Here is a 23,673-nt window from a genome sequence, read left to right as displayed (position 1 = left end):
ATGTCACTACAGAACAGCCCTAATGTCAATGAAAACCTACTCTAGGTTACATTAACCAATGAGTGATTGTGACTATAGATGTTATTTGTACACCAACTGAAAAAGTGGTATTGTGAGTTAATGATCACGTAACTGACAGAAATTTCTCAGGCCAAAAAAGGTTAACCTATATTTGACTGAAAAGAAAACTTAGAGAATAAAAACTTCTGCAAACAGAATACTCTGTTTTTCCTCTTGAAGTGAAGCAAATGTTGGGCAGACTGGAAGTTGGAAAAAATTGCAGTCCAAAACTGTGGAAGATGATGAAATGTCTGCTTTAAAGCTACTTGAATCACATTAGCTGTCCCTTGCCCTAAACAGGATCAAGGAAAATGTGTCAACTCTACACAATAGCATCTATATGACTTAAGACAGAAGAAGGCATCTAACCTGGATTTATTAGTTTGCCCCTAGCACTAACACAGCGGCATTTTTACTAACATTAATGTTGCCATACAAAGTTACAACAAAGAAACTATTTAACAAAATAGTGCTGAAATAGTTCTAAAATCTTTTGGATGAAGATCTATCATGGAGTGAGGTTCTCTGGTTGCCTCGAGCTTCCAAACCACCTTTTCCATTTGCACTCTAATATTGTCTTAAGGATTGTTCTCCTTTGTTTTCTAAATACTCGGTTATTTACATGGAAAGTAACCAGAATCTGAACTTTAGATTGAGACATATTTTCCTAAGCAGATGCACAAAATTTCTAATGGGAAAACAATATTTTGAATGCACAATGAAGTATTTCTATTGGAAAAAACAGATTTCACAGTGAAGTCACCCATTCAGAGGTACAGGCCAAAAGTTTACCGTTACTTTTGTTTCTGTTCCCATTGATTCAATGTACGTATTGATGCAATGTATTCCAGAAGTGTGTATGAAGGACCACTGTTTACTTCTTTCAGTTGGCCTGCAGTCTTCAGTTAAATTATCTTTATGCAAATATTCAAACAACTAAGGAAAGGGAGCTTGGCTATAAGGGAAAACTTACAATACTTCTCTGTCTCAATCAGAAAATATTAAAAGCATTTCTATAGCTGTATAAATTAATAGTTTGTGATTAGAAAAATGAAATTTAGATGACAAATTATTGTCTTAACCCCTTCATGTTGAAGAGGAAGCTTTCTAATGACTCTTGTTCCTTCTACACATAAATACATTAAGTATGCTTCTCTCAAGCTCTTAGGGCTCATAGTATCAGCTGATGGAGTTATGCAGCTGTCCAACTCCATGACATGTCTGAAAAAAGAATCTTGTTTACAGAAATGCTAAGCATTTTCTATGCAGATTTATGGAAGAAGATGCCACGAGGTCATCAATCCCAGCAGGCTGGGTCTGCCCTTACAACTTTCTGACCTCTTTTCAGCTGCACAGGCAGACATAGGAGCCAGAAGTGCCAAACTCCTGCCAATGGCTGCTCAGCAGCAGGGGAGAGGTGGTGGTGGGGGATGGATTTGGAGAAGCGGCCTGAAAGAAAGCAATGGCATCATTCTCTGTTCACAGGCATGTCACTCATGGAACAGCAGAAGAAAAGTGGAGCAGTACATAAAACACCGTGCAAATTTAGCAATGTATTATAAATACAACTGAAGAACGTGAACTCAATTACAGAACAATCTCAAACAGATTAGCAGCTGGTAATGCCAAATTCTGTGGGGTTTTTGCAATAATAAACAGCACATAATGGTTTAATTATAGAGGCTTTGTGTGATTTCTTTTCAACAAGTACACAGCTGTGTCAAAGAAATCAGTTTTTAAAGCATTATAAAGACATAGTCAATTCTTTTTGTACTTACTTGGGGATTTCTTTAAATGATATCTTACAAAACACGTCTATTAACATAAAAACAGTTCCAACTACAACACTGAACTATGCTAACCCCCACACTTAAATTTCTCACTCCTCATTTGTAGAAAACACCAGCACAGCCTGGACCAAATCTTCATGGAGAACAAATAGGTGCTAATGACTTACATTAATACATAGAAGGGAAAGGTTTACCTTCACATATGCAGATGAGATGTGCTCCAGATCACATGAGAACACGTGGGAATTTTAGCATTCATTTAAGTATGCATATGCTCATCCAACATTTTTGACAAAACATAAATCGGAATCTTACTAGACAAGGCTGTGAAAATACTAATGATATCATTGCCTATTTTTATTTCTTTCATCTTCTTCAGATATTATTTTTTCCACATTTTAATCAAAATATTGTACCCTTGAAAGTGTGAAGGAGGGCAAAAGCGAAGTGCTAAACTGAATTGATATGTATATAAGTACGCACACACACATACGTAAGTGTATATGCACACAAATACAGAGAAAGTTACATAAAAATGAATAACGCCTGGAAACTTCTCCATCATCTAATACAGAGTTAAAACTAGAAGGAAAACCTGTACACAGGTCACCTCCATTTCTCATTTGTGTAATCCTATGCACCAAGAATCACTGGAGTTAGACCAAGCATGCACAGAACATGGTTGCTCTTGTGCACAAGAAGAAACCACTTTCACAATCTGATAAATAATAGGATATATATTAAGATTTAATAAAGCATCAGATAAAGTAGGAATTATGGCTGCCTCAGTCCTGAATGCAGAATGGTCTCTAAGGAAAACTTACATATACCTCGTCTGCTTGGACCACTTGTCCACTGATTTAGTTCGTTTATCTATAAATTGCTTCTTGTTGATGCCAAAAATAGTCTGCTTTCACACAATAACTACACGTATATAAATAAAGGATGACAGACTGAAGCCTACTATGACAGTTTCCAAGGAAATTCCCAGCCTTTTAAGTCATCAATTTGGTACAAAATTAAGTGATAATTTTAGTCTTGGGAAGCAGAAGTTGTCCCCAAACTGAGGACATTTCCTTCTTTCCTTCTTCAATACCACTTGCAGAACAAACAAGCAAAGAAATAAGCATTTCTGAGAGTTATGTCTGCATTATTCACACCTTCTTCTTAAAATGCAGAATCTCTTGTGCACCATCCTGAGATAAACAGTGACTTGCGCCTACCATGCTACAGCCTGAACTTACAAAACACTGTCATTGATGAAACCCCCTCTTCCCCTCCCTGACAAATTAATGAAGAGACATTTATAACAACAAAACTAAAAACAAAAGCGGTCACTGGCTACAGAAAGTGATTCTGATGAACCACGTAGAATGTTGGTTTTCATCTCCTTACACTATATTCGCTGCGGTTTCCACCAAAGGCTTTTACTGAGAGGCAGTAACAGTTTATTGACATTTTGGTTTGCAGGGATTTTGCAGTGGGACTTAACCCAGCTCTTTAGATAGAGCACAAATGTATGTCAGCATTAGTCTAGCAGGAAGGGGTTGGAAGCACCTACTGAGGCCAAAATGGCTGCTAGGAAGGATACGATCAGTGCCAGGAAACAATACAGCACCTTTAATCATTTCTCCCATGATGCACCCTACTGACCACATGTCAACTGAAAACAAAAATGAAATGAGGGTAAACAAGAAAACAGGAACAGAACAACAAATAAATGAGAAGATTTATCCAATCATGCTATAGCACAGAGCCTGCAGCCCACACTGCAGACACAGACTTGCCTTTTGCTCTCTGCAAATGCTTTTCTGCTTGAATGTACATGTTTCATGACAACATAGCAGGACTGAGAAAAACCAACTCCAGCAGCTTTCATTACCCCAGTGTGGATGAAAGACAATACTATTAAATACAGAAAACCACGTGAGACCCACGGCTGGCTACTGTGTCATAATACAACTTTGTAATTAAAATTTACCAATTAATTTTGTCTTTTTTAAGTTTTCATTTGCATTCATTACCTAGGTTTATGCTGCTTTGTATTGTAAATGAATGCTGGTCTCTGTATTCAATGAGGATATGCAAATTGCTTTCCCTTTATCCTTTCAGTTACCAGAGATCCATGCATATTTTCACAAGCTGAACTGCCAGAAGCCACAAAAGGAACTTGGGTTCTTGTGAAGACATATCTACCTCTTATTCAGGGGTATGAATAGAATTTGTTGAGATCATTTGACTCCAATAATGCTTGCTTTAGAGCCTGCTGGCTCACTTCCACTGAATCTCAGTGAAGCCAGCAGTCTATAATAGGGGTCTTAAGAATCAACTAAGATTTCCATTTACTGTGATAGGATATGGTGATTTTTAAATAGGACAGTTGAGACACAGAAGCACTAAGCTGTACCTTCTGTGTTGAAGTCAGAGTGAACTGGGGAACTATTTGCCTTGTATAGAGAAGAGCAGTTCAGCTGGGTCAAACAAAGCTAACCACAATTTACACTGGGACACAAGATGAAAATCAGGCTCCTTATATCCAGTACGGGATTAAGGTGGCATTTTCCCCCATACCAATACCATGAAACCACATTACCTCTGCTATCCTTGCTCTATGATAAGTCATAGGGCATGGAAGCAAGAAAAGGGACAGACTGGTTTCTCAGGGCCAGAAACTGTGGGAAAAAAAATGAAAGCGGCATGCTGCTTGGTTAAGTATACTCTTATAATTTCATAATGAGCAACAGTTTAAAGTGGATTTGACTTTGAAGGCAAATGTCCTATCTGTACCAATCTTTACATGCTTAGGTCTAAGGCTCCCTGTTGCTTTCTTTAGCGTATGAAAAGCTTCATCACTACACAATAAATAAATCAATAAACAACAAAAAAACCCCAAATAAATAAAAGGCTACTTGTTTAGAAGCAAGAAGCAAACCTAGAGATGCAAATTATTGCTGCTTTCATCACAAGCTAAATGGCATGCAAAATATCAGGAAAAGATAGAGCAAGCAGTTGTTTGTTCATCTGTCATTAATTCCTTTATCCTTTCAGAGGCTCTCTTCTGACATTACTGCTCTATGCTGTGCTCAAGAGCACACACACACAAGTTGAACTAGTGACTTACTAAACTGTAAACTGCGTAAAGCAGAGCCGATTATTCTCCTCTACTCCCGAGGTTTTGGGAAGGAAGCTCTTTGAAAATATCCAAATCAGAAGCAAAGATGAACATCTGAATATAATCAGCATCTGAAGAGAAAAAAAAGTGCATTCTTGACTGCTGCCTCTTTTTCCTCTCCTGAGACAATTAGAAATAAGTCAAATTGTGACCCAGAGTTTCACTTCACGTTTAAGAAAAGTAGTTACTTGAAGGTTAGGAGTTTCAGCATATACAGCAGCAGCTGTCAGAAGCCCCATTTAAGGCACTGAGACTCATGCAAAGCTCCATAAAGGACTGCAGTACAGAGACCTAAGCCTCAATTCTCAGTTTCATTTAGTCCAACATCAATCCAGATGTAGCCCCAGTAATTTCAGTTGCACAAGCATCAGAGAAACAAACAAACAACAATCTGCACTAAGCTCCAAAGCACTGAAAATCTACGTTTGGTTCAAGATTTTCTCCAAATGCAAAGTATTCACAAAGGCTGGCAATGCTCCACCAACACATGGAATATTCCTAAACCTTAATCAAATCCAGGCTAATTTACAGTCATGGAGACCTCTGCATGACTCTAGGTAAAACTTCACTTTAGCAACTCTTTGCCTTGTTTTAGGATCACATGAAACAGTGTTAAGGAACTAAACCTGCAACTTTTCACAATGCTCTGAAGTGAAATTGTTGACATTTGGGTAACCCTTGATGAGAAGCTCCCTCTCCATTAGAATACCCACGTCCTGGATTACTAGAAGTAGGGGATTTTTAATGTGTCCAAAATCTCTACAAATCAGATTATTGCACAGGGCTCCTCTGAAATGCACTCGAGTGTGTGCATATACTTCAAAATATTAATAAGTTTTCCAAGGACACCAAATGTCTCCCTAGCATAGCCATCTTGAATAAATGTCCACCACAAACCATGTGCAAGTGTTTTCCTCAACAGAGAAAATATTTCACTTGTACAGCAACTCTTGACCTCTGGCCCACCTCCTGGTTCTAATTCCATGTTTAACAGTTAAGAAACACCCTTTACAGTGATTGTATCAGGGCTGTTTTGCAAAACATTTGAAGATTGAATCTGCCCTCAACAGGAACATCCAAAATTTCCGCAAGAGCTTAAACAGAGTTTGGAGAGGCTGAACACAAGTTGCTCTGTGGGCACACATGCATGCTCCTCACTGTCCAGACCTTTCTGTGTCATGGGAAACAGCCTGGTCTGGCTGCTGGCATAGCCCTTCACAGGGAAGGTGGCCAGAAGAGATAGTTGAGAAGGGAGAGTTGGAATGGAAGAGCATTAATGAAGACATCTATTCCTCTTTGTGCTTTAGTCTCATGCACTTCCTGTCCAAAACGAGTGCTTGGTCATCATTCCAGGTTTCAGATTTCCTTCAGAAAAGGTGCAGAAGGATCAGGACTAGCCAAAGATGTTTCTATATGGAAAGGATCTGAGCTAACCTTTCAGGACACCTCCCCTATAACTTGTCAGTGGATGCAATTTCCTTTTCTGTTTCTGCAGAAGGCTGCTCCTTCCATGCTGAATGAGTTGGTAAAAGCATGAGCGTCACTGAGATATTTAAGACACCATAGCTTGTTTCCTTTCTCATTCCTTCATAATGGCCCCGTGTTCTCCTCCGGCCAAACTGCAGGTTCTCAGAGGCTTGACAAAACATAATGAAAGGGACCTCTTAAGGAGAATCTGCAACTGGCATTGCTAAAACTCCTACTAAGATTGCTCTTCAGACCTGCACTCAGTGAGCTCTGGTTTTCATTCAATGAAAATCATGACATTTAAATGAAAATTCATGAAACACATGCCATGGGAAACTCTGGAGACCAGAGATGTATGTGCAACTGAATGAAGTTGCTATCTTTTCCAACCTCATGGGCTAGTTCACACTTTCTCTCTCTGCTCAGAGCATTAGTAAGAATGCCAAGCATTCACACTTGTCATAGCTCCTGTTTTAGTGATGCAGAAATCGCTCCTCTGCAGGCTGAAAAGAGATGATCATGTCCTCAAAACTAACTTGGGAAAACTATGACAGATGTATTTATGAAGCAAACCATGATACCTGATTTTATTTGTGTTATGGGAAGCCAAAATGTTTAGCACACCATGCTGATTCCCAATGGCTGAGGTGCAAACTCTGGTAAAACATCAAGGCGATTGAGCATGCCTGTCACAACACAGGAAGATTCTCTTTCCAAATACTTCTAAACCAGAAAGACACCTTGCTGGGTAGGACTTCCCTTTACCTCCCTCCCTGTCGTTGAGTGCTCCTGCAGATCTGCACTGAGGTCTGCTTTGAAGAGCCATTTCTAGCCCTTACTTGAATTTTCAGGAAGAAAAACACAGCAGTCTGTATTGGACACTGTACCTTGTTTTTACAGGTTTTTCTGTTATTTCTATGCAATAAAAAACAATATGGTTTATAAAAACACTTGGTAATTCTCGATGATACATGAATGAAGCTGCTTTTTTTTTCACAAGTTCTAGATAGCACAGCTACAAAGGCTTCAGATTTCCAATGCCAAGGTAAGTTTGCAATGTGCAGCACTCCTAACGACAATTGTGAAGGTAGCTCAAATGCTTGAAAGAGATTAAAAGCCTCCCAAATCCATCAAACTCTTCCCTCCCTCAATTCTGTCTAAATCATGTCAAACTCTCAGTTTTGTGACATTCGAGTTTCAGGACCCCACTGAGATACCAAAAACCTTCCCTTCGTACTTGTATTTATTACATATATGGATTTCAACATGTTTTAACAAGTGCTCAGGACAGTATCAGCTCAATCCATTAAGATTTCCTGAGAAAGTCTTTCCTTTCTAACTTGAAATATACCCTCTACATGATGTTATTAAACCCTTAAAATTATCAGTAACAGTAATAGGGTTCCAAAGTGTTTGAATACTGTATTATTGACTTCTAATTTATTATCTGTAACTGAAGCTGCAAAACACTGCAGAGTACAGCTACTCTCCTGACAGACTCTAGATGGAACCAAAAGGGAATTGCCACAGTTTTACAAGTGTGGTGCTTCAAAGCAATGTATGAATTTCTCTCTCTTTTCTTTATAAACTTTCTGTGAGTTCCAGACTGATATGCATGTGCTTTCTTATGACACAGTGGAGCCAGCACTCTCTGAGATTCAGACTAGCAGATGCTCACCTTCATTTGGCAAAGACAGAATTTACCTGTAGCAGAAAGGCAGTTGCCAGACCCTGGCCCACCTGGAAAAATGCAGAAGGAGGTACAAATCATATGCAAATCTGTGCTCTTCCTTAGAGGTAGGCTCTTATGTTGCAGTGTCAAACAACTATTGTTTTCCCTTGGGAACTTGTGCTCCACTGTCCCTTTCAGAACAGCAGAACTTGCAGAGGGACTGGAGGGGGTGTCAAAGAATATTAAGAGGCACATGCATATTAAGAAAAAGCCATGGGAATCCTGACATGCAAGCTCAAGAACGAGTGGAGGCGCTCAAGTATGAGTGGAGGCACTCATGTTCTTCCCCATCACCCATTGTCTTTTGAATATAACTATATAAATATAATTGCAGTAAAAAAGATCTATGGAGAATCTTGCCACGGAATGTTAAGCATATTACACTGCATCTAACAGATAGTAACATTTAAAACATGTTTTGCAGATCCTGCAGTTGGCTAGCTTCAGAGCTCCTTTTAGCTTAATTTAAATTTTGACTTTGAAGTATGTCTTCCCAGTTCTCAAAGAATATTCAAGCATACTCATTTCACCTCTTCCAGCAGGAATCCCACAGGCATTCTCTCCTGCTACAATATAAACAGATAAGTATATCATTTAAGTATACTTATATATTTTCATATCTGATGATACATGATTCTGAGTGTGTTCCAATCCTCTACTTTGATCCCAACCAAACACCTACATGCTCTTGACAAAAGACTTAAGTAGTACCTGTTTTGTCTACAAGTTTTAAATTCTCTGCTCAACTGTACCAGTGAAACTCAGCCCAAATTAGTACAGTTGCCATCAAGCAAAAGCTGATTAGTAGAATAGAAAGGAAAAAAAACAAAACCCAGAATACATTTGAGACCATCCAATTTTCATAAGTGCCTGAAAAGGCAACTAACTGACTGGTTGAAATTCATATGCAGTAAATGTAGCACATATCTACACCTCAACACTTGGCCACTTCTGAAATTGCATGTTCAGGCCCATCCTGAAAATCTTTAAGGTGAGTGCTGGGAAATGAGCCATGTATCATCTTCATTGTAGCATCTGGAATCCATTCCAAATGCCAAGCAGATCATAGACAGCATGGGGCTCTTATACTAAGTGAAAATTGCACTATAAACTGTTGGAGTATATATATCTGAATTAAAAAAGAAAGAAGAATGGCAACAGCCAAATCATCTTCACAGCTACATTGAAGGCTCTTTGAAACAGACCTCGGCTCAGCTGAGCAAACTTCTGCCAATAAAATGATCAGAATTCAAAATCTTGCTGTATTGTCAGAAAAATCCTGAGTCCAAAACCAAATACCATGTACCCAAGGTGGAATCAAAACTCAGACTTAGGCCTCATTGCCATCATAGCTAACAGACACTTAGCTAACACGTACCAGCTGATCCTACCTGGAGAGCCAGGACAGCCATTCTTAATAGTCTCTTTTAAACAATCCTGATGCTAATCATTGTTTTTGGTTTTTTTCAAAGACAAAACAAGCCTCAAGAAAATATTACTGGGAAAATGAAAAACAACAGACTGCACTAAATGGAAGTGCAGATGTTTTATTATATCTGTTTAAGAAAATTCACAACATGCACTCAATATGCCAGGATTATATCCACTAATAATTGCAGATCATATTTCAAATGCAAAGAGATATTCTGCTAACGAGTGGTGGAAAGGCAACACCTTTTCCTAAAAGACTTTGTTGCTTCCAAATGTTTTCCCTAAGGCAAGCAATACAACAAAAAACAACAGAATGCTCCCTATCAGGTGTCAGAGAGCATGTCTTAACCCCACCACTCTCAAAGACAGCTGGTGGACAAAGGAATTTTTGAAAACCCGGTCACAGAAAACATTAACTTCCCCTGTTGATACTGACTTCCCTTCACAATCCATTTTGAATGTTCATATCTACATTAGAATCAGTTTGGATTTTTTCTCTCTTGCTATCCTAATGGTATTTTCTCTTTTGACTGTTTTAGACTCTATTTGCAGCAGGAATTTTCCATGCTCACCACTGTAATCCAGGCCTAGCCAAACGTAAGACACTTATGTGTTATCATGAAGATTTCTGTGACTAAATCACTGTTTCCCCTTTGATCAGGTGAAAGACTCACATGTGAACTTGCTAGAGTACCCTCCTTTACACCTTTACATGCCTCCTCAGTACTGAAGAGAACTGCTGTTTGCTTTATTTCTCCACTAAGTCATATGTGTCTGTGGGACACCACCGTGGCCTCAGCAGCTCAGATCTTAATAAATCTATCTCACTTGAAAGCATTCAGACCATTATAAGTTTTCCTCTTCTCTTAGACAAAAAAATACCAAAAATAGATTTCTAATCCTTAAATTGAGATCTCATGAGATTTTTAAGATATTATTAGCTAGAGCTGAACACAGCTTTGGGGAAAGTCCTGGATTTTTCCAATGTATTTCCAATGGCATCCAAGAGTTTGGGCAGGTTTTAGTTGCTCACGCTCTTTCTGATTTAACTGAGACAAAAGTAGAATATGGATTGAAGAAACAATGAGCAAGGAGCTCAGAAGTGGACTACAAAAGCTTACCAGAACTTCGCAGGGAAGTTTTGGTCCGTAAATCCATCTGCAAGTTGATCAAAAGGTGGATTTCTTCTCATGCGGATCTGGCTTTTGACAAAGAAGTCTCCTTGACAGCATTTTGAAATGCCTGCTTCAGGTGAGTAACAAGGAACAAAGGTACCTGCTGTGCAATTTCTACCCCATACTCTCCAGAAGGCTGAAGGGTGTTCCTATTTTTCTTAAAACCAGCTAGTTCATCACAAGCTGACAGCACTTGAACGGAACAATCCTCTAGCCCTGCTGTATCTCAAGTGTCCTACTAGGTCAATTACATTAAATATCTCAGCAATATTGACAGACTGATCATCTTCTAGATTTTTTTGGCCTTTTTTGCTAGTGAAAATAGCAGTTAACTGAACATGTGTTCGGAGAGCATTTTAATAAAGTTAACGAACATACATATTTTTTTGAAAATGCATAATTTCCATTCATACCAACCACAACAGTTACCTTATACTAGTACCTGTAGCCTATACAGATTTCAGAGCTTTCTTATAGTAACCCAGAGGAAGTTTCTTATTTATGTAAATAAGATTATCTGAAATTAATATTCTCTATGTTTTAATTTCCATGAAGACTCTGAAATTGAAGTTTCAAGTCAGCAGCACTAAGTGTAATGGTAACTCAGTGTGATGGTTTAGTTAATCTTAATTTCCTAATTTTTTTCTTTCCATAAAACTTGACAGCAGCTGTGGAATTTTTCTTGGATGTATACTGTGCCATACCTGATGTTCTTACCCAGGCTAGAAACGAGTAAGCTCCTTATATCGATAGCAAGTGCACACAGTGGACAGTCTTCTGAATAACTAAAAAGAACTGAAATATTCAGTTTCTATATAGATTTGCCTCTTTCAGCATAGAAACCCCAATGCTGGAAGGTCTTAAGTAGCCCAAAGGAAGCTTTATTATAATGTCATTCTGTGAAGTTTACCTGCAGCTGCATAAATGCTTCTCCAGCTCTTCCTGTATCTAGGAGGCAAACTAGATCTGCTCATCAACAGCTGCAGTGGGAGAGGAAATAATATGGACCCATATACAACCTAGTTTTTCTGACTCTGAAAACTCTTATTCATGGGGTAAAACTGGTTAACAAACGAGTATTGACTTGGAAACGAATGCGAAACTTCTAACTCACCTGAGTAAACCCACCACTAAAATGTGGTAGGAGTTGTGATCTGGCCCACATATACTGCCTTTCAGGGTATAGGATTTCCAATGATTTAAAAAGTAGGACTATCCCATAATTTACACAATGTTTTCTGCATTTGTTCATAAATTCAGTTGTTATTTTAGCTGATACTGAAATGTTAAAAGGTATTTAAAAACTATTCTGTTGCTATCCCTGAATAAGGCACTGTCATTAGAGACTGCACCCCATGGTAGAGACTCACACTGGAGCAGTTCATGAAGAACTGCAACTTTGTGGGACGGACTCCCATTGGAGAAGTTCACGAATAACTGTCTCCTGTGGGAGGGACCCCATGCTGGAGCAGGGGAAGAGTGTGAGGAGTCCTCACCTGAGGAGGGGGAAGCAGCAGAGCCAATGGGTGATGAACTGACCACAACCCCCATTCCTTGTCCCCTTGCACTGCTGCCAGGGAGGAGGTAGAGAATTCATGAGTAAAATTAAGCCCAGGAAGAAGGGACGGATGGGGAAAGGTGTTTTTAAGATTTGGTTTTATTTCTTATTACCCTACTCTGATTTGATTGGTAATCAATTAAACTCATTTCCTAAAGTCCTTCCTGTTTTGCCCATGACAGTAATTGCTGAATTATCTCTCCCTGTCCTTATCTCGACCCATGAGCCTTTGCTGTATTTTCTCTCCTCTGTCTAGTTGAGGAGGAGGAGCGATAGAATGGCTTTGGTGGGCACTTGGTGTCCAGCCAGGGTCAGCCCACCACAGATGGGCGTGCAGCCTGCTCCACAAGTAGGAGAAGCTCCAGCAGCTATGTGGTGAAATATCAAAGCTATCAATAACAAAAACCACCATTCTTATTCCATTAACAATAAAAAATCCCATTTTTATTTTATTGTCGTGCTTTGTATCTGATAACTTTCCAGTCCATATTCCTATAAGACTAGAAGCCAGTACAATGTTGCTGTTTCCTCCTCAACAAACAAGAGGTACCTGCAGTTTCCCCATCTACCTGTTAGTAATGTATAACTGCATCTTCACCTGGCTACCGGGCAGAGCTACATTTTCAGAGAAAGTCAACAGAGCTGTGAAAACAGGACAGGCAGGACCTAACTCTGACAAACAGTAGAGGAATCACTCAAGAGCCAGCAAAAATATTTACTTCCATGACTACATGTCTGGAAAGCTGGGTTTTCTCCACACCAACTGCCAATGTCTGCCGATTCCAGATTTTTTATGGTGTCTTTCTGCCAACCTGATGAAAATAATATGCCTTTTTGTTTCTGAAAGTAGAAAACATGTTACGCTGCCGCATTTTATACTGATGGGCAAAATAGATACTACTTAAACTTCCCAGCCATCACAGTCAGGTTGCCTGGCTTAGCCTGTGATAAACCGAAGGCTAAGCAGAGCACCTCCTCTTTTGTTTTCATTTTCTAATATTGCTTTCACCACCTTGGCAATGGTTAAAATAATATCACCCAAGTCAAGAAGAACAAGATGGGAGGAAAATACAGTTTAATTAACAACGCAGACCTCATGCAAGTAAAGGAAAGTCCATTTTTAAATTAAGAGAATCTGATTCCAGGCCAATTTGGAAACCACAGCAGATAAACGGTTGCCTTAAACTGGGTGAGTCAAATTCTTCATTTTGTTTTAAAAAAAAAAAGTTGTATTGACTCAACTCTGAGCCCATACAGCATTCAGATGAATCCAATTCCATGATGCATTAGCAAGCAAAAGATTATGATGTCACCACAAATGTTATGAAGCCACTATCTTGAAAACATAAAAGCAGAAAAACAGATTTACAGGAGCCATATGCACCAGGCTAGGATTCTTTTCTTTCTTATTTTTCCCTTGAAGAGTAATAAATAAGCTATCTAATTTGAACCCATGATGCTTGTTTTCTATATTGCTTATTAGTATGACATAATGACTACATAAAATGGAATGATTGCAGGTTTTAAAATTAAGTAACTTATTTGACTGAAATAATTCTGTGCATCTGTTTTTCATTTTAAATTCTGTTCATATTAGTAGTGCACTATTTTCATTTACTCATACCCCTGGGATTCAACTTTTTGCTTCTATCTTTACAGTCCTGGTATAGTCATTACGTGGTAAAAGGGATGGGGTGAAGGAGAGGAACAAATAATGGTGAAGCTGCAGCAAATGGCACAAGGATACAGTCCCTTCCTGGAAAGAGGATTTTGTGGCGAACCATTTCTCCCATAATGCATCCCACAGACCATATATCCACTAGAACAGCAGAGACAGGGAAGTGAAGAAGGAGGGAAAAAAAGCAAAGTTAACTACGATATTTCACTCCTAAAGGAGGGGAAAAAGAGCAGGTTGATCAGAACAGTACAGTTTGTTTTGTGGTTTTGTTAGTTTTCTATTTTTTTTCTCATGTCTCACCAAAAGCTTAAATAAATAAGTAAATAAGTAAAAGCTTTGTCAGTCAGCTTGATAGTAGTTAGTAGCAATGGTGGAAAAAGTTTAAAATCAACATTTTCGGGAAAGGCCCACAGATAGCAAGTAAAGAACAAGTAACAACTGCACAGAGTCATGATATACACTGAGTTTATGGTGAAAAAAAAGCTTTTTTTTTTTTTTTTTTTTTTTTTAAGAGAAAAATAACAACAAAAAACCTTGGCCCAGACAATGATCAACTGGAATAAATCCTACTTGGAGCCAAGCAGTTTCTAGGTTTTGCCCTGCAGGACTGAGTCTCTCTACAGCAGTACACAAGAGGTTCCACTCACATAAGTAAAGACCGTATAGATAAATACCACCCTTAAGGGCTATTTAAAACTCCTGCTTCAAGATCTGTACCTATGTCCTAGGTACCTATCTATATGTATCTATACCTACATACCAAATGGAAAGAATTGGAGACTGTGACCTGTGTAGACTCTGTTTTTTACTGCATAGCTACTCAAAATAAATGCTAAAACAACCACTTTGCAGGACAAGTACCGTCAAGACTAAGAGCATTTATCTTCCTGATCCTGTCTTTAGCTTTTAGATGCAATATGCATAGTTAGATTATCTGCTTGACTTGGGTGGTTTGGGATATTTTTGTCATCTAAGTCTTACAACAAAAAAGGCTAGATAGATAGATAGTGGCACAGTATGCACAGAAAGAACAGACCTGCATTCCATGTGAAGGGGAAAAACTGCTTTTAACTGCTTTAAAAGACTATATTGTTTCTCAGCTTTGAATCCTCATTTTGTGGTCATGCTTGACCTACACAACCAGTTTCTCCTCTTTTTCTTCCCCTTTTTATCCTTCAAAAGCAATCCAAACCAAACCAAACCAAAGAAACAAACAAACAACTCTTTTCTTGGTAAAACAAAATAAAGGTGAAATGTTCCATTGGGAAAAGGAGGATACAGGTATCAGGGGCATGGGACAGCAAGAGCATGCCTGAGGCAGTGGCAGTTTTCTTCATACTGACAGCTATGGGACCTTCCACAGAAGTGCAGCAAACTGGTGATAATTATGCATCTTTAGCCAACCAAGTGCAGAAAGAAAATGAAAGCAGTGAACGGTCCTTATACAGGCAGTGTACATAGTCAGAGGGAAAAAAGGTAGGGGAGCTTCAGTAATGTGGCAGCATAGGCCAGAGCAGGGAAGCAAAACCCAACCCTTTCTGTTGACTTCCTTGGGAGCTGGATCAGAGGCTTCAAGCAGACCAGCTCCTCCAAACAGACTGCTGACCTTCATTTTCAAATATTTTGTTTTCTTTCTCTGTTTACTTTATTTTGGCTTTGTACAAGTTAGACAAGATCATTCATCTTGATCCAGATTCATTGCCCAAGGAAGTCAAAGGAAGTCTCTATGTTAACTTCAGTGGGCATTTGATTGGGACCTTTGGATGTGGCAAACATTCTTAGTACCTTCCCAGCTGTGTACTTCATCACAAAAGTGTGTCTAACTTTTTCTTGGTGCGATTTTAATCATGTGAAAAGCAAGTGCTTTCTCTGTCCTTTCAGGGACAATAACAACAACAATAGTAAGCATCTACTACATGTCTGGAGAGAAAAAAAAATAAACACAAAATAATTCATTTCAGAATAGGAAGAACTCTGGATTTTGACAAAGGAACCATCTAAGCATGCTGAGCCTAGTTCAAATCTCTAATGGCACTTATAAAAATTAACAATTACAAAATACTTTAAAGAAGATTATTCCTTTTTCAGAAATTATTCTCTACACTTAGACTGTGCTTAATAATCCTCTACTTTTTAGACTTTCATATTAAAATGTGTACTGTATATTCATAAACATTACAAGTAATTCTTGCAGAGACTTGCTAATTTTGAAGAAAGTAGAGTTAGCATGCCTTTATTGTTTAAGTCATGGAATCAGCACCTAACATCGGTTCACTGCCTTTTACAGGATACAGTTGGCTGTTTTGTAAAAGTTCTCGCACAGGTTAGCTAACCTCTTCAATGTAAATTACTTAGGACACTTTTTAATAAACTCCTGGTCTCAACATTTGCTGTCTTTCCATGTCAAACAGACGAGTGGTAGCTTTTGACAGCAGAATCTAAGTCCTAGCTGATTTTTCACCACTATATGTTGTATCCCCTCCTTTCCTGCCTGGCCTACCTGGCACTCAGATGCAATTCTCGGTTATGTTACAAAATGAGAATCACTTATTAAGTTTTCCCTTCATCCTCTGCAAAATGTGAATTCTTCCTTACCTGATTCTCTATAGTGAGCACCCCGTACCTGCTTTTCACAATTTTTGCAGGGATCAAGAGGTATCCAGATCCCTCACAAACTGTTCAGAGCAAAATTCTATTTACATCTAGGGAAACTACATACAAATCAGATGCATGCTTTTTTAGCTTCAACTTTTTCCTCTTCTATCCAACTCTACTTTCCATTAAAAAAAATGCAAAATTTATACCTAGATCTTGACCACATGAAAACCGTCAGAAAATCTGGGACTTTAGTTAAACCTACTAGATAGAAAACTAGATAGAAAATAAAGATAGAAACCATTCCTGAAATTCAGCTTGAACTCTGGATATTCTCTGGAAATTCTGGAAGGGCTAGGTTTCTCTCTTTCAGCTTGTACCTCTTCCCTCAAACAATTCAGAGACCCAGACTCAAATTTAAAGCACATCACTCATTCAGCCATTTCAGTAGTTTCCACAGTTTTACAGCTGCAGAAGCCAAAGAGAAAGAGCTAATTGTATTTGTTAAGTTCAACCATAACTAAGAACAAGGTTCTCATTACTCTGCAACTCCACAGTGATAAATTCACCAACCCAGTATCCCAAATACATTCAGTAGCTGCAGTATACAACAGTGAGAAACTGCTCTAAATGACCTGCCTTTTAAACTAAACATGTCATTTCCCATTACGTTTTCTTTTTCTCCTGATACCCCTTACAACTGTAGAGGCAGACCTTACACTTCAGGTCACACTGCGCTTGCTATGAAATAGCAGCCCTACCGTTCTCCTTGTAGCCCATTCCCAAGATGACCTCTGGTGCTCTGTAGTAACGTGTCACCACATAGGGAGTCATCATGAAGCTAGTACCCGCAGTCCTGGCCAGCCCAAAATCCAAAATCTTCAACGTGCAGTCAGATTTTACCACAATATTACTTGGTTTTAAATCCTGCAAAAAGATAGTGAAAAGACATATGACTGTCTTCATAAAGCCAGGCACAGCTGTGATATGAACTGATATTTTAGGTCGCCCTTAAAATATTCTTTTACTCTTTTGACACAGCTACTATCAGAAATACTTTTAAATACACAGCAAAACCTTGCTACTGTTTCTCTAAGCAAACTCTTCTGGAAGATGTTCTAACTTGGCATAATGTGGGACTTTACCTGGATAGCAGGATCCTACTGGTGTTAAATTAATTGCTTTTAGCACTTCAAGAAAACTAGGATTAGTATCAGAGTACCATATTGAGTATTTTTTTTTAATGCTGTGACCCTAATAGGGACATTCCAACTGTACGTGTGGAGATAACTTAATGCTTCAGTTATAATAATTCAACTCATCCTTTGCTGGTTGACTATCTGGAAGCCAAATCTATAATCCTTTGCTAACCATATGACATGCTAAGAAAGGAGACTTTTGTATATTGTAAAGCAACATCCACTTTGTAACCCACTTTATCAGCCCTTGCTTTCTTTCACTAATAACAGAAGGAAAACATTTCTGGATTTGTTTTTTTTTTTTTGTCTGGAAATCCCAAATTAGTAAAAGCACATTTCAATAAAGAAGATAACTCAGGGTATTTTCAATCTGTTCAGAACTGCCTCCTGCCCACTGTCGTACGAACCATTCTGTATGTCGGCAACAATCACACTTCTGGCATTCACAGCCAGGTACCGCATCCTTACCAGACACAGTACTCTGACGTGGAAAAGCAAATGAGAGGATGCAGAAGACTTAGCAGTCTTTTAATTTGTTTTAGCATACATAAATGATGTCAAATACCGATTCCATACACCCTAACCTCTGCAGATCCTGACCAAAAAATACTTGGACCACAGTACAACATCAATTCAAAGTAGCTGAATGTCATGTGTGGTAGATGTAGCCAGCTGTATTTTCAGGACAAATATCATTAATCTACACGTTTCAGAGATCATAATCACTTTGAAGATTTCCAGTGTTTATTATTTGGTTATTATTTATTTTTAATAATCGCATTACCTTTCCATTGATTAAATTTACAAATAATCTCATTCCTAACACAAGCACAAAGCTATTCTGCTAAAGGGATGAACTAGGATTTGTGAGTTTATAGTCATTTTACTGGGAGATAGGGCTTTGATCCACAGTACACAAGAATCTCAAGTGGTTTCTAAAATCTTCATGATGACGTCATATGGTGCCATAAGTTTTAAACCAAAGGCCCCTTACCCTGTGAATAATTCCTGCAGAGTGAAGATGCTTGATACCACAGAGCATTTGGTACAGTAGATAAGACATACGTTCATGGTCTAGTTCCATCTGAATGACCTGGCATAGATTGGCATCCATTAACTCCATTACCAGGTAACTGAATGAAAAAGCAAAGTCATAGTGTTATTGTCTATGTTGAAGAGGAACCACAGCATCATCTCAAATAAGTAACAATGTCTTTTCTTGCTCAATATTCACTTTATTTCTAAGGACTGGGAGTAACACAGCTGGAGACTGGGCCCACTCACAATGCTACCATTGTGGTGTTTGTTTCTCACTATACCATCTCATGGCAGAGATACCATTCCTTTAGCATCCCAGCAAAACAGCTGGATTGCTGGCCCTTTCTTGGTGCATTCCCCATAACAGAGACTATACCCCGCATGAACAAACAGGCAGCAAGACGCTGAAATGTGCAGATAACAGAAGAGCCACAAGCATCAAACGTCATGACTGTTTGGCCTTTGACCGTTATGAGGAATGGCTACCACAGTACATGTTGGAATTAGAGAGTAGTAGAAATGTCTGAGAGGCTAAAATATGCAACCCCATCCGAAATGTCCCCAAAACTCTTTCTAAGATTGCATGACTTCACATAATTCTCATTGCAACTAATTGACCTTGTGCTTCTGATAAATAAGCTTCACTGACAACCTCATTAGCCCAGTACCCTTTAGCAATAAGTTAATATGTTAAACACATCAGCTCATTTCTTACGAGACATCGCACAAGCACAGCTGATTCATAAGTAACATTACACTAAAGCACTCTCAAACTATGGGGAAAATACTAGTTCTCCATTTCAATGTGTGCTGCATGCCCTGTCTTTTTCTCCAGCACTAGTTCCCTCCTCTACTCTGCACAGGTCTGCAGTGACAATATTATGAGGAAATTCCAAATACCAAAACCAGAACAGTAGATGCCTGACTTCAGCCATCACAATCTGTCTGTTATCACTACTGATTAGTATCAGTAATATCAGTACAGAATGGGAATACATTTCCATACAGTGTGTACAGAATACAGGAATGACTGGAAGATGAAAGGAGTAGAACTATGTAAACCACTGAATGCTTAAAATTTCATTCAGGGCCAGTTCGTACTATACGCAGCAGTGCTTGTGCAATAGAGCAGTGTTCAGCAGAGATGCTAGTTGTACTCTACACCTAGCACTAGTTCCCCAGGCAAGTAATTTTATGCAGCCCAAGGTTATATTAAAACAAATATGAAATGAGGAATTGTTTCATTTCAGTCTTTTTTACAGGACATTATTTCAGACTAAAGTGCCACATGTACGTTAGGGAGTCTCATAGCAACCATCATTCCCCTAGCAAACTAATAGCAAAAAAGCAGGCCCTTTTAACTACTCAGACCCCTTCCTCTGCCTTTGAAGGCAAACACAAACACTGACCTCACAAGAAGAGCAATCAGCTAGATTTTCACACTATTACACTGCTTAGGAAGCCCAGTATTTGCCACCTTATAGGTGTCTAAAGTACTCTCAGTATTGGTATGCAGAGTGTCTCTTTACACACAGTGTAAACTACACATGATCTTTTTTAGAGGGGCATATAACATTTGCCTTTTGCTGAGTTATTGCATTCAAGGTACACTACAATCCCCTCCCATCTCTAAAGCTTTAGTTTAATTACTGCCTGTGTTACTTACACATCCTGGAACTCCTCCAGAGATTTCTGTGGTGTGAAGACATTTAATAAACTGATAATCTGAAAAGCAAAATACACAAAGGATGAAGAGAACTGATAAATGTAAGCAGCTGAACCCATTTTGAAGTGTGTGTTAAAGGATAAATTCTGTTTTTTCACTGCTCAATTTACACTAACACTGCTCACTTTATGGATAAGTAAAAAGTCAGCAATATTCAAAATAAAATACTGCAGATCTCTCAGATTTCTTCTAAGTGCACTTGAAATGGTTTCTGAGACACGGATTAGCAATGATCAGTGGCAAACCAAAATGCTAAGGGTGAGACAGTCCTCTGAATTTTGAAGTTACAGGTTCAAAGACCAACTTCAGCTCAATCTAGCACAGCAGTCCTTGTGCTACAGCCAGAAATTTCTTACATATGAAGAATGCTCATCTGAGGGGACAAATGATAAAGGACCATCTTATTAAAAACAACCAGAAGACCTCCCTTCTTTCTGATACGGCCTCAATTCCTTTGAGGGCACATACTCACATATGCTGATACAAATTCCACCATGAGAGGTACCACTTTTTAGTAGAAGCACTTTAAAATGGTAGGCACACTCTGGGCAAAGACATCTTGCATACTGCAGCTCCTTTTTGCCTCCCCTTTTTTTTTATTCTTTTATTTTTAGGGTTTTTTAAATTTGTTTTGTTTAAATGGGCTGGGCTGTTGAAAGACAGCGATAAGAATGCGTGAAACAGTGCAGAGGAAAAACATGACCTCACATGTTTAAATCGCCATGCTTTTCTTATGCGTGGGCAACAGGGGTAGAAGGTATCGATACAGCTGCCATGAAGACCACATTTGAATGCTTTTCTCCCCACCTCTATCACCTCTCTAGGGTTTCCTTTTTTTACCTCTTGCCTCCACATAGGTGCCTTTACAATCCTCTCCTTCCTTTGCGCTTCTCTGTACAGACAGATTAAAACTCTGACCCAACCAATGCTGTGCTGTTATCAGCTTTTATAAAGCTTTTTTAAAGTTATATATTTAAAGTTAATACCACTCCTTCTGCCCTCTGCTCTTTCCAGTCCATTGAAAACATGGAGTGAGAATGCATTATTCTCCCACCTGCAGGAAGAACTGCTCACTCATCCCTGCTTTTTCTTTCCATGCGAATTTGTGATTAATGTTGAATCTCACCTTACATCACACTTTTTGAGCTCATTTATGCTTTGCATAGGGAGAAAGAGTCATTGTAGGATCTGAGACAAGACTAAGCATATAGCAAACAGAAAAATTCACTCATAATTAAAAGGAAAGGGTATGACACCAAGTCACAGCAGAAACTGGGGAATTGTAGGAAAATTAAATTCTTGGGACAATGCAATGGGACAATTCTACATACCTCACTACAAAAAAGCAAGCTTATACAGTGTCAGGCAGATAGTTCTAACTAATAGATGATTACAATTAACATATAATCCATGGAATACTTTTGCTGTAGCATAGGAATAGTTATGGATACTAAATATTATATAATAGGTAGAGGATGTAAGAAGCAGGAAAGTCTAGAACCTGCTAGTTCTGTTCATGTCAACAAGAACGCTGTGATTAGAAGGAATGGTACAATGTGTTGAGGCTTCAGAGTCCCTGGCTTACACACATTAGCTTACACGCAGATATGTGACAATGGAAAAGTCCTTTTGGTTCTTAACTTTCTTCAGCAGTTTTGCAGCAACCTTCACCATGATGACCCCTCATCTTGTACAATCTATACAATGCATCTATATGACTAGGTTTCAGATGAAGTTGAGAACAAGGAGTGATATTGGTGCATGGTTATGCCAACTAAAGAGACAGTTCTTTTGAGTCACAAATCCCAGTGACAAGAGGATGGAGCCAGGATTCCAACAACAACTTCTGCATTTCTGGATAAGGAATTGACAAGAACGTATTCTGCTCTTTCCCCTTCTACCCCTCTAACCCTACTAGCAGCACCCCCATTTGACATAGTATTTAAATAAGCACATAGACAGATCCTCACTCTCTCATGTGGTCATTTAGTACCTGAAAGACTGTAGCCCTTGAGCTTAATTTACCTTTCATTTCTTCTGTTTTAAAAAGGCACCCAACAATACAGTTTGCTTTCTAGCAAATGAATATACATACCATTTCTCTGGTTTCCTATTGAAAACTTACTTACATTTTTATGATTCACACACTTCATGAGGACGAGCTCCCTGTAAGCTCGCTTGGCATGAGTTTGGTTCTGGAATGGTCTGCTGAGCTTCTTAATGGCCACGTTTCTGTCAAGGACGGCATCATATGCAGCACTGCAGTAATCACAAACACAGGAGTTATACATCTTAGAGAATATCCTGCATTTCTCATGGCAAATTCCTGAGCCTCAAGTCTACTATTGCCTTTTTTTTTTTTTCCACTGAGAAAAATACTGGGACAAAAGAAGGAGAGAGTTTCTAGTTAGAAAAAAGAAGACGTCAAAAGGAAACATGTACCACCACACTGGCAGAAGACAGCATGCACCACTACTTCTGACCTCCAGTTTGTAGGAAATTAACACTCATTTTCAAGGGGTGGGGAAAAATATAATTAAGTAACTTCACATAAAAATACAATAGAAACTGGATGAGACAGAAGGTTATTTCATAAAGCAACTCTCTGTGCATTGGGTACAGTGGAGAGGCTTTTGCTTGATTAAGGACACCTTCACTAAGTGATTCAATGAACAATTGCCCACTTTTATCTAGAATGAGGTTTGTCTTTTCCTTATTATATTTCTAATGGAATCAAGTAATTTAATCATTCTTTGAGACTATATAATCCAATTCCAATAACATGCCTAGAAACAGAACCATTTCACATGATTTCTTTACTATTTCCTTGTGATAATGAAAAAATGCTTAGTTAAAAATTTCGTAAGCATGAAGAAATACAGGCTCTGGTTTGCAAAGTGGGCTTTTAAAACTGGGCTCCTAAAATTCTTCTTAAACTTTTAAGTGTTTTGTATAACTTTCACTTCCTATGAATTTGAACCACTTATTTTTGTGGTTCAAATCCGACTACACAAATTTTAACTTCTACATTTCACAAAGCACACTAATTCTT

General features: G+C 38.6%; 1 protein-coding gene across 8 annotated transcripts in view; it reads right to left on the bottom strand.

Annotated features, from left to right (window-relative positions):
* Window positions 1–23,673, bottom strand: part of MAPK10 (mitogen-activated protein kinase 10) — a 151,436-nt gene that overhangs the window by 28,330 nt on the left and 99,433 nt on the right. For all 8 annotated transcript variants that reach the window (XM_030492128.1, XM_030492135.1, XM_030492130.1 and 5 more), the window contains 5 exons: window positions 22,751–22,880; window positions 20,562–20,620; window positions 18,852–18,990; window positions 17,420–17,585; window positions 14,133–14,204 (listed from right to left, as the gene is read on the bottom strand). In XM_030492128.1, coding sequence (XP_030347988.1) covers window positions 14,133–14,204; window positions 17,420–17,585; window positions 18,852–18,990; window positions 20,562–20,620; window positions 22,751–22,880 — 566 coding nt within the window. The remainder of the gene's footprint in view (window positions 1–14,132; window positions 14,205–17,419; window positions 17,586–18,851; window positions 18,991–20,561; window positions 20,621–22,750; window positions 22,881–23,673) is intronic.

Source organism: Strigops habroptila, chromosome 7 (assembly GCF_004027225.2).
Source record: "Strigops habroptila isolate Jane chromosome 7, bStrHab1.2.pri, whole genome shotgun sequence".
Taxonomy (NCBI): domain Eukaryota; kingdom Metazoa; phylum Chordata; class Aves; order Psittaciformes; family Psittacidae; genus Strigops; species Strigops habroptila.
Note: the sequence above shows the minus strand (reverse complement) of the source record. Positions and strands in the feature narration are given on the sequence as shown.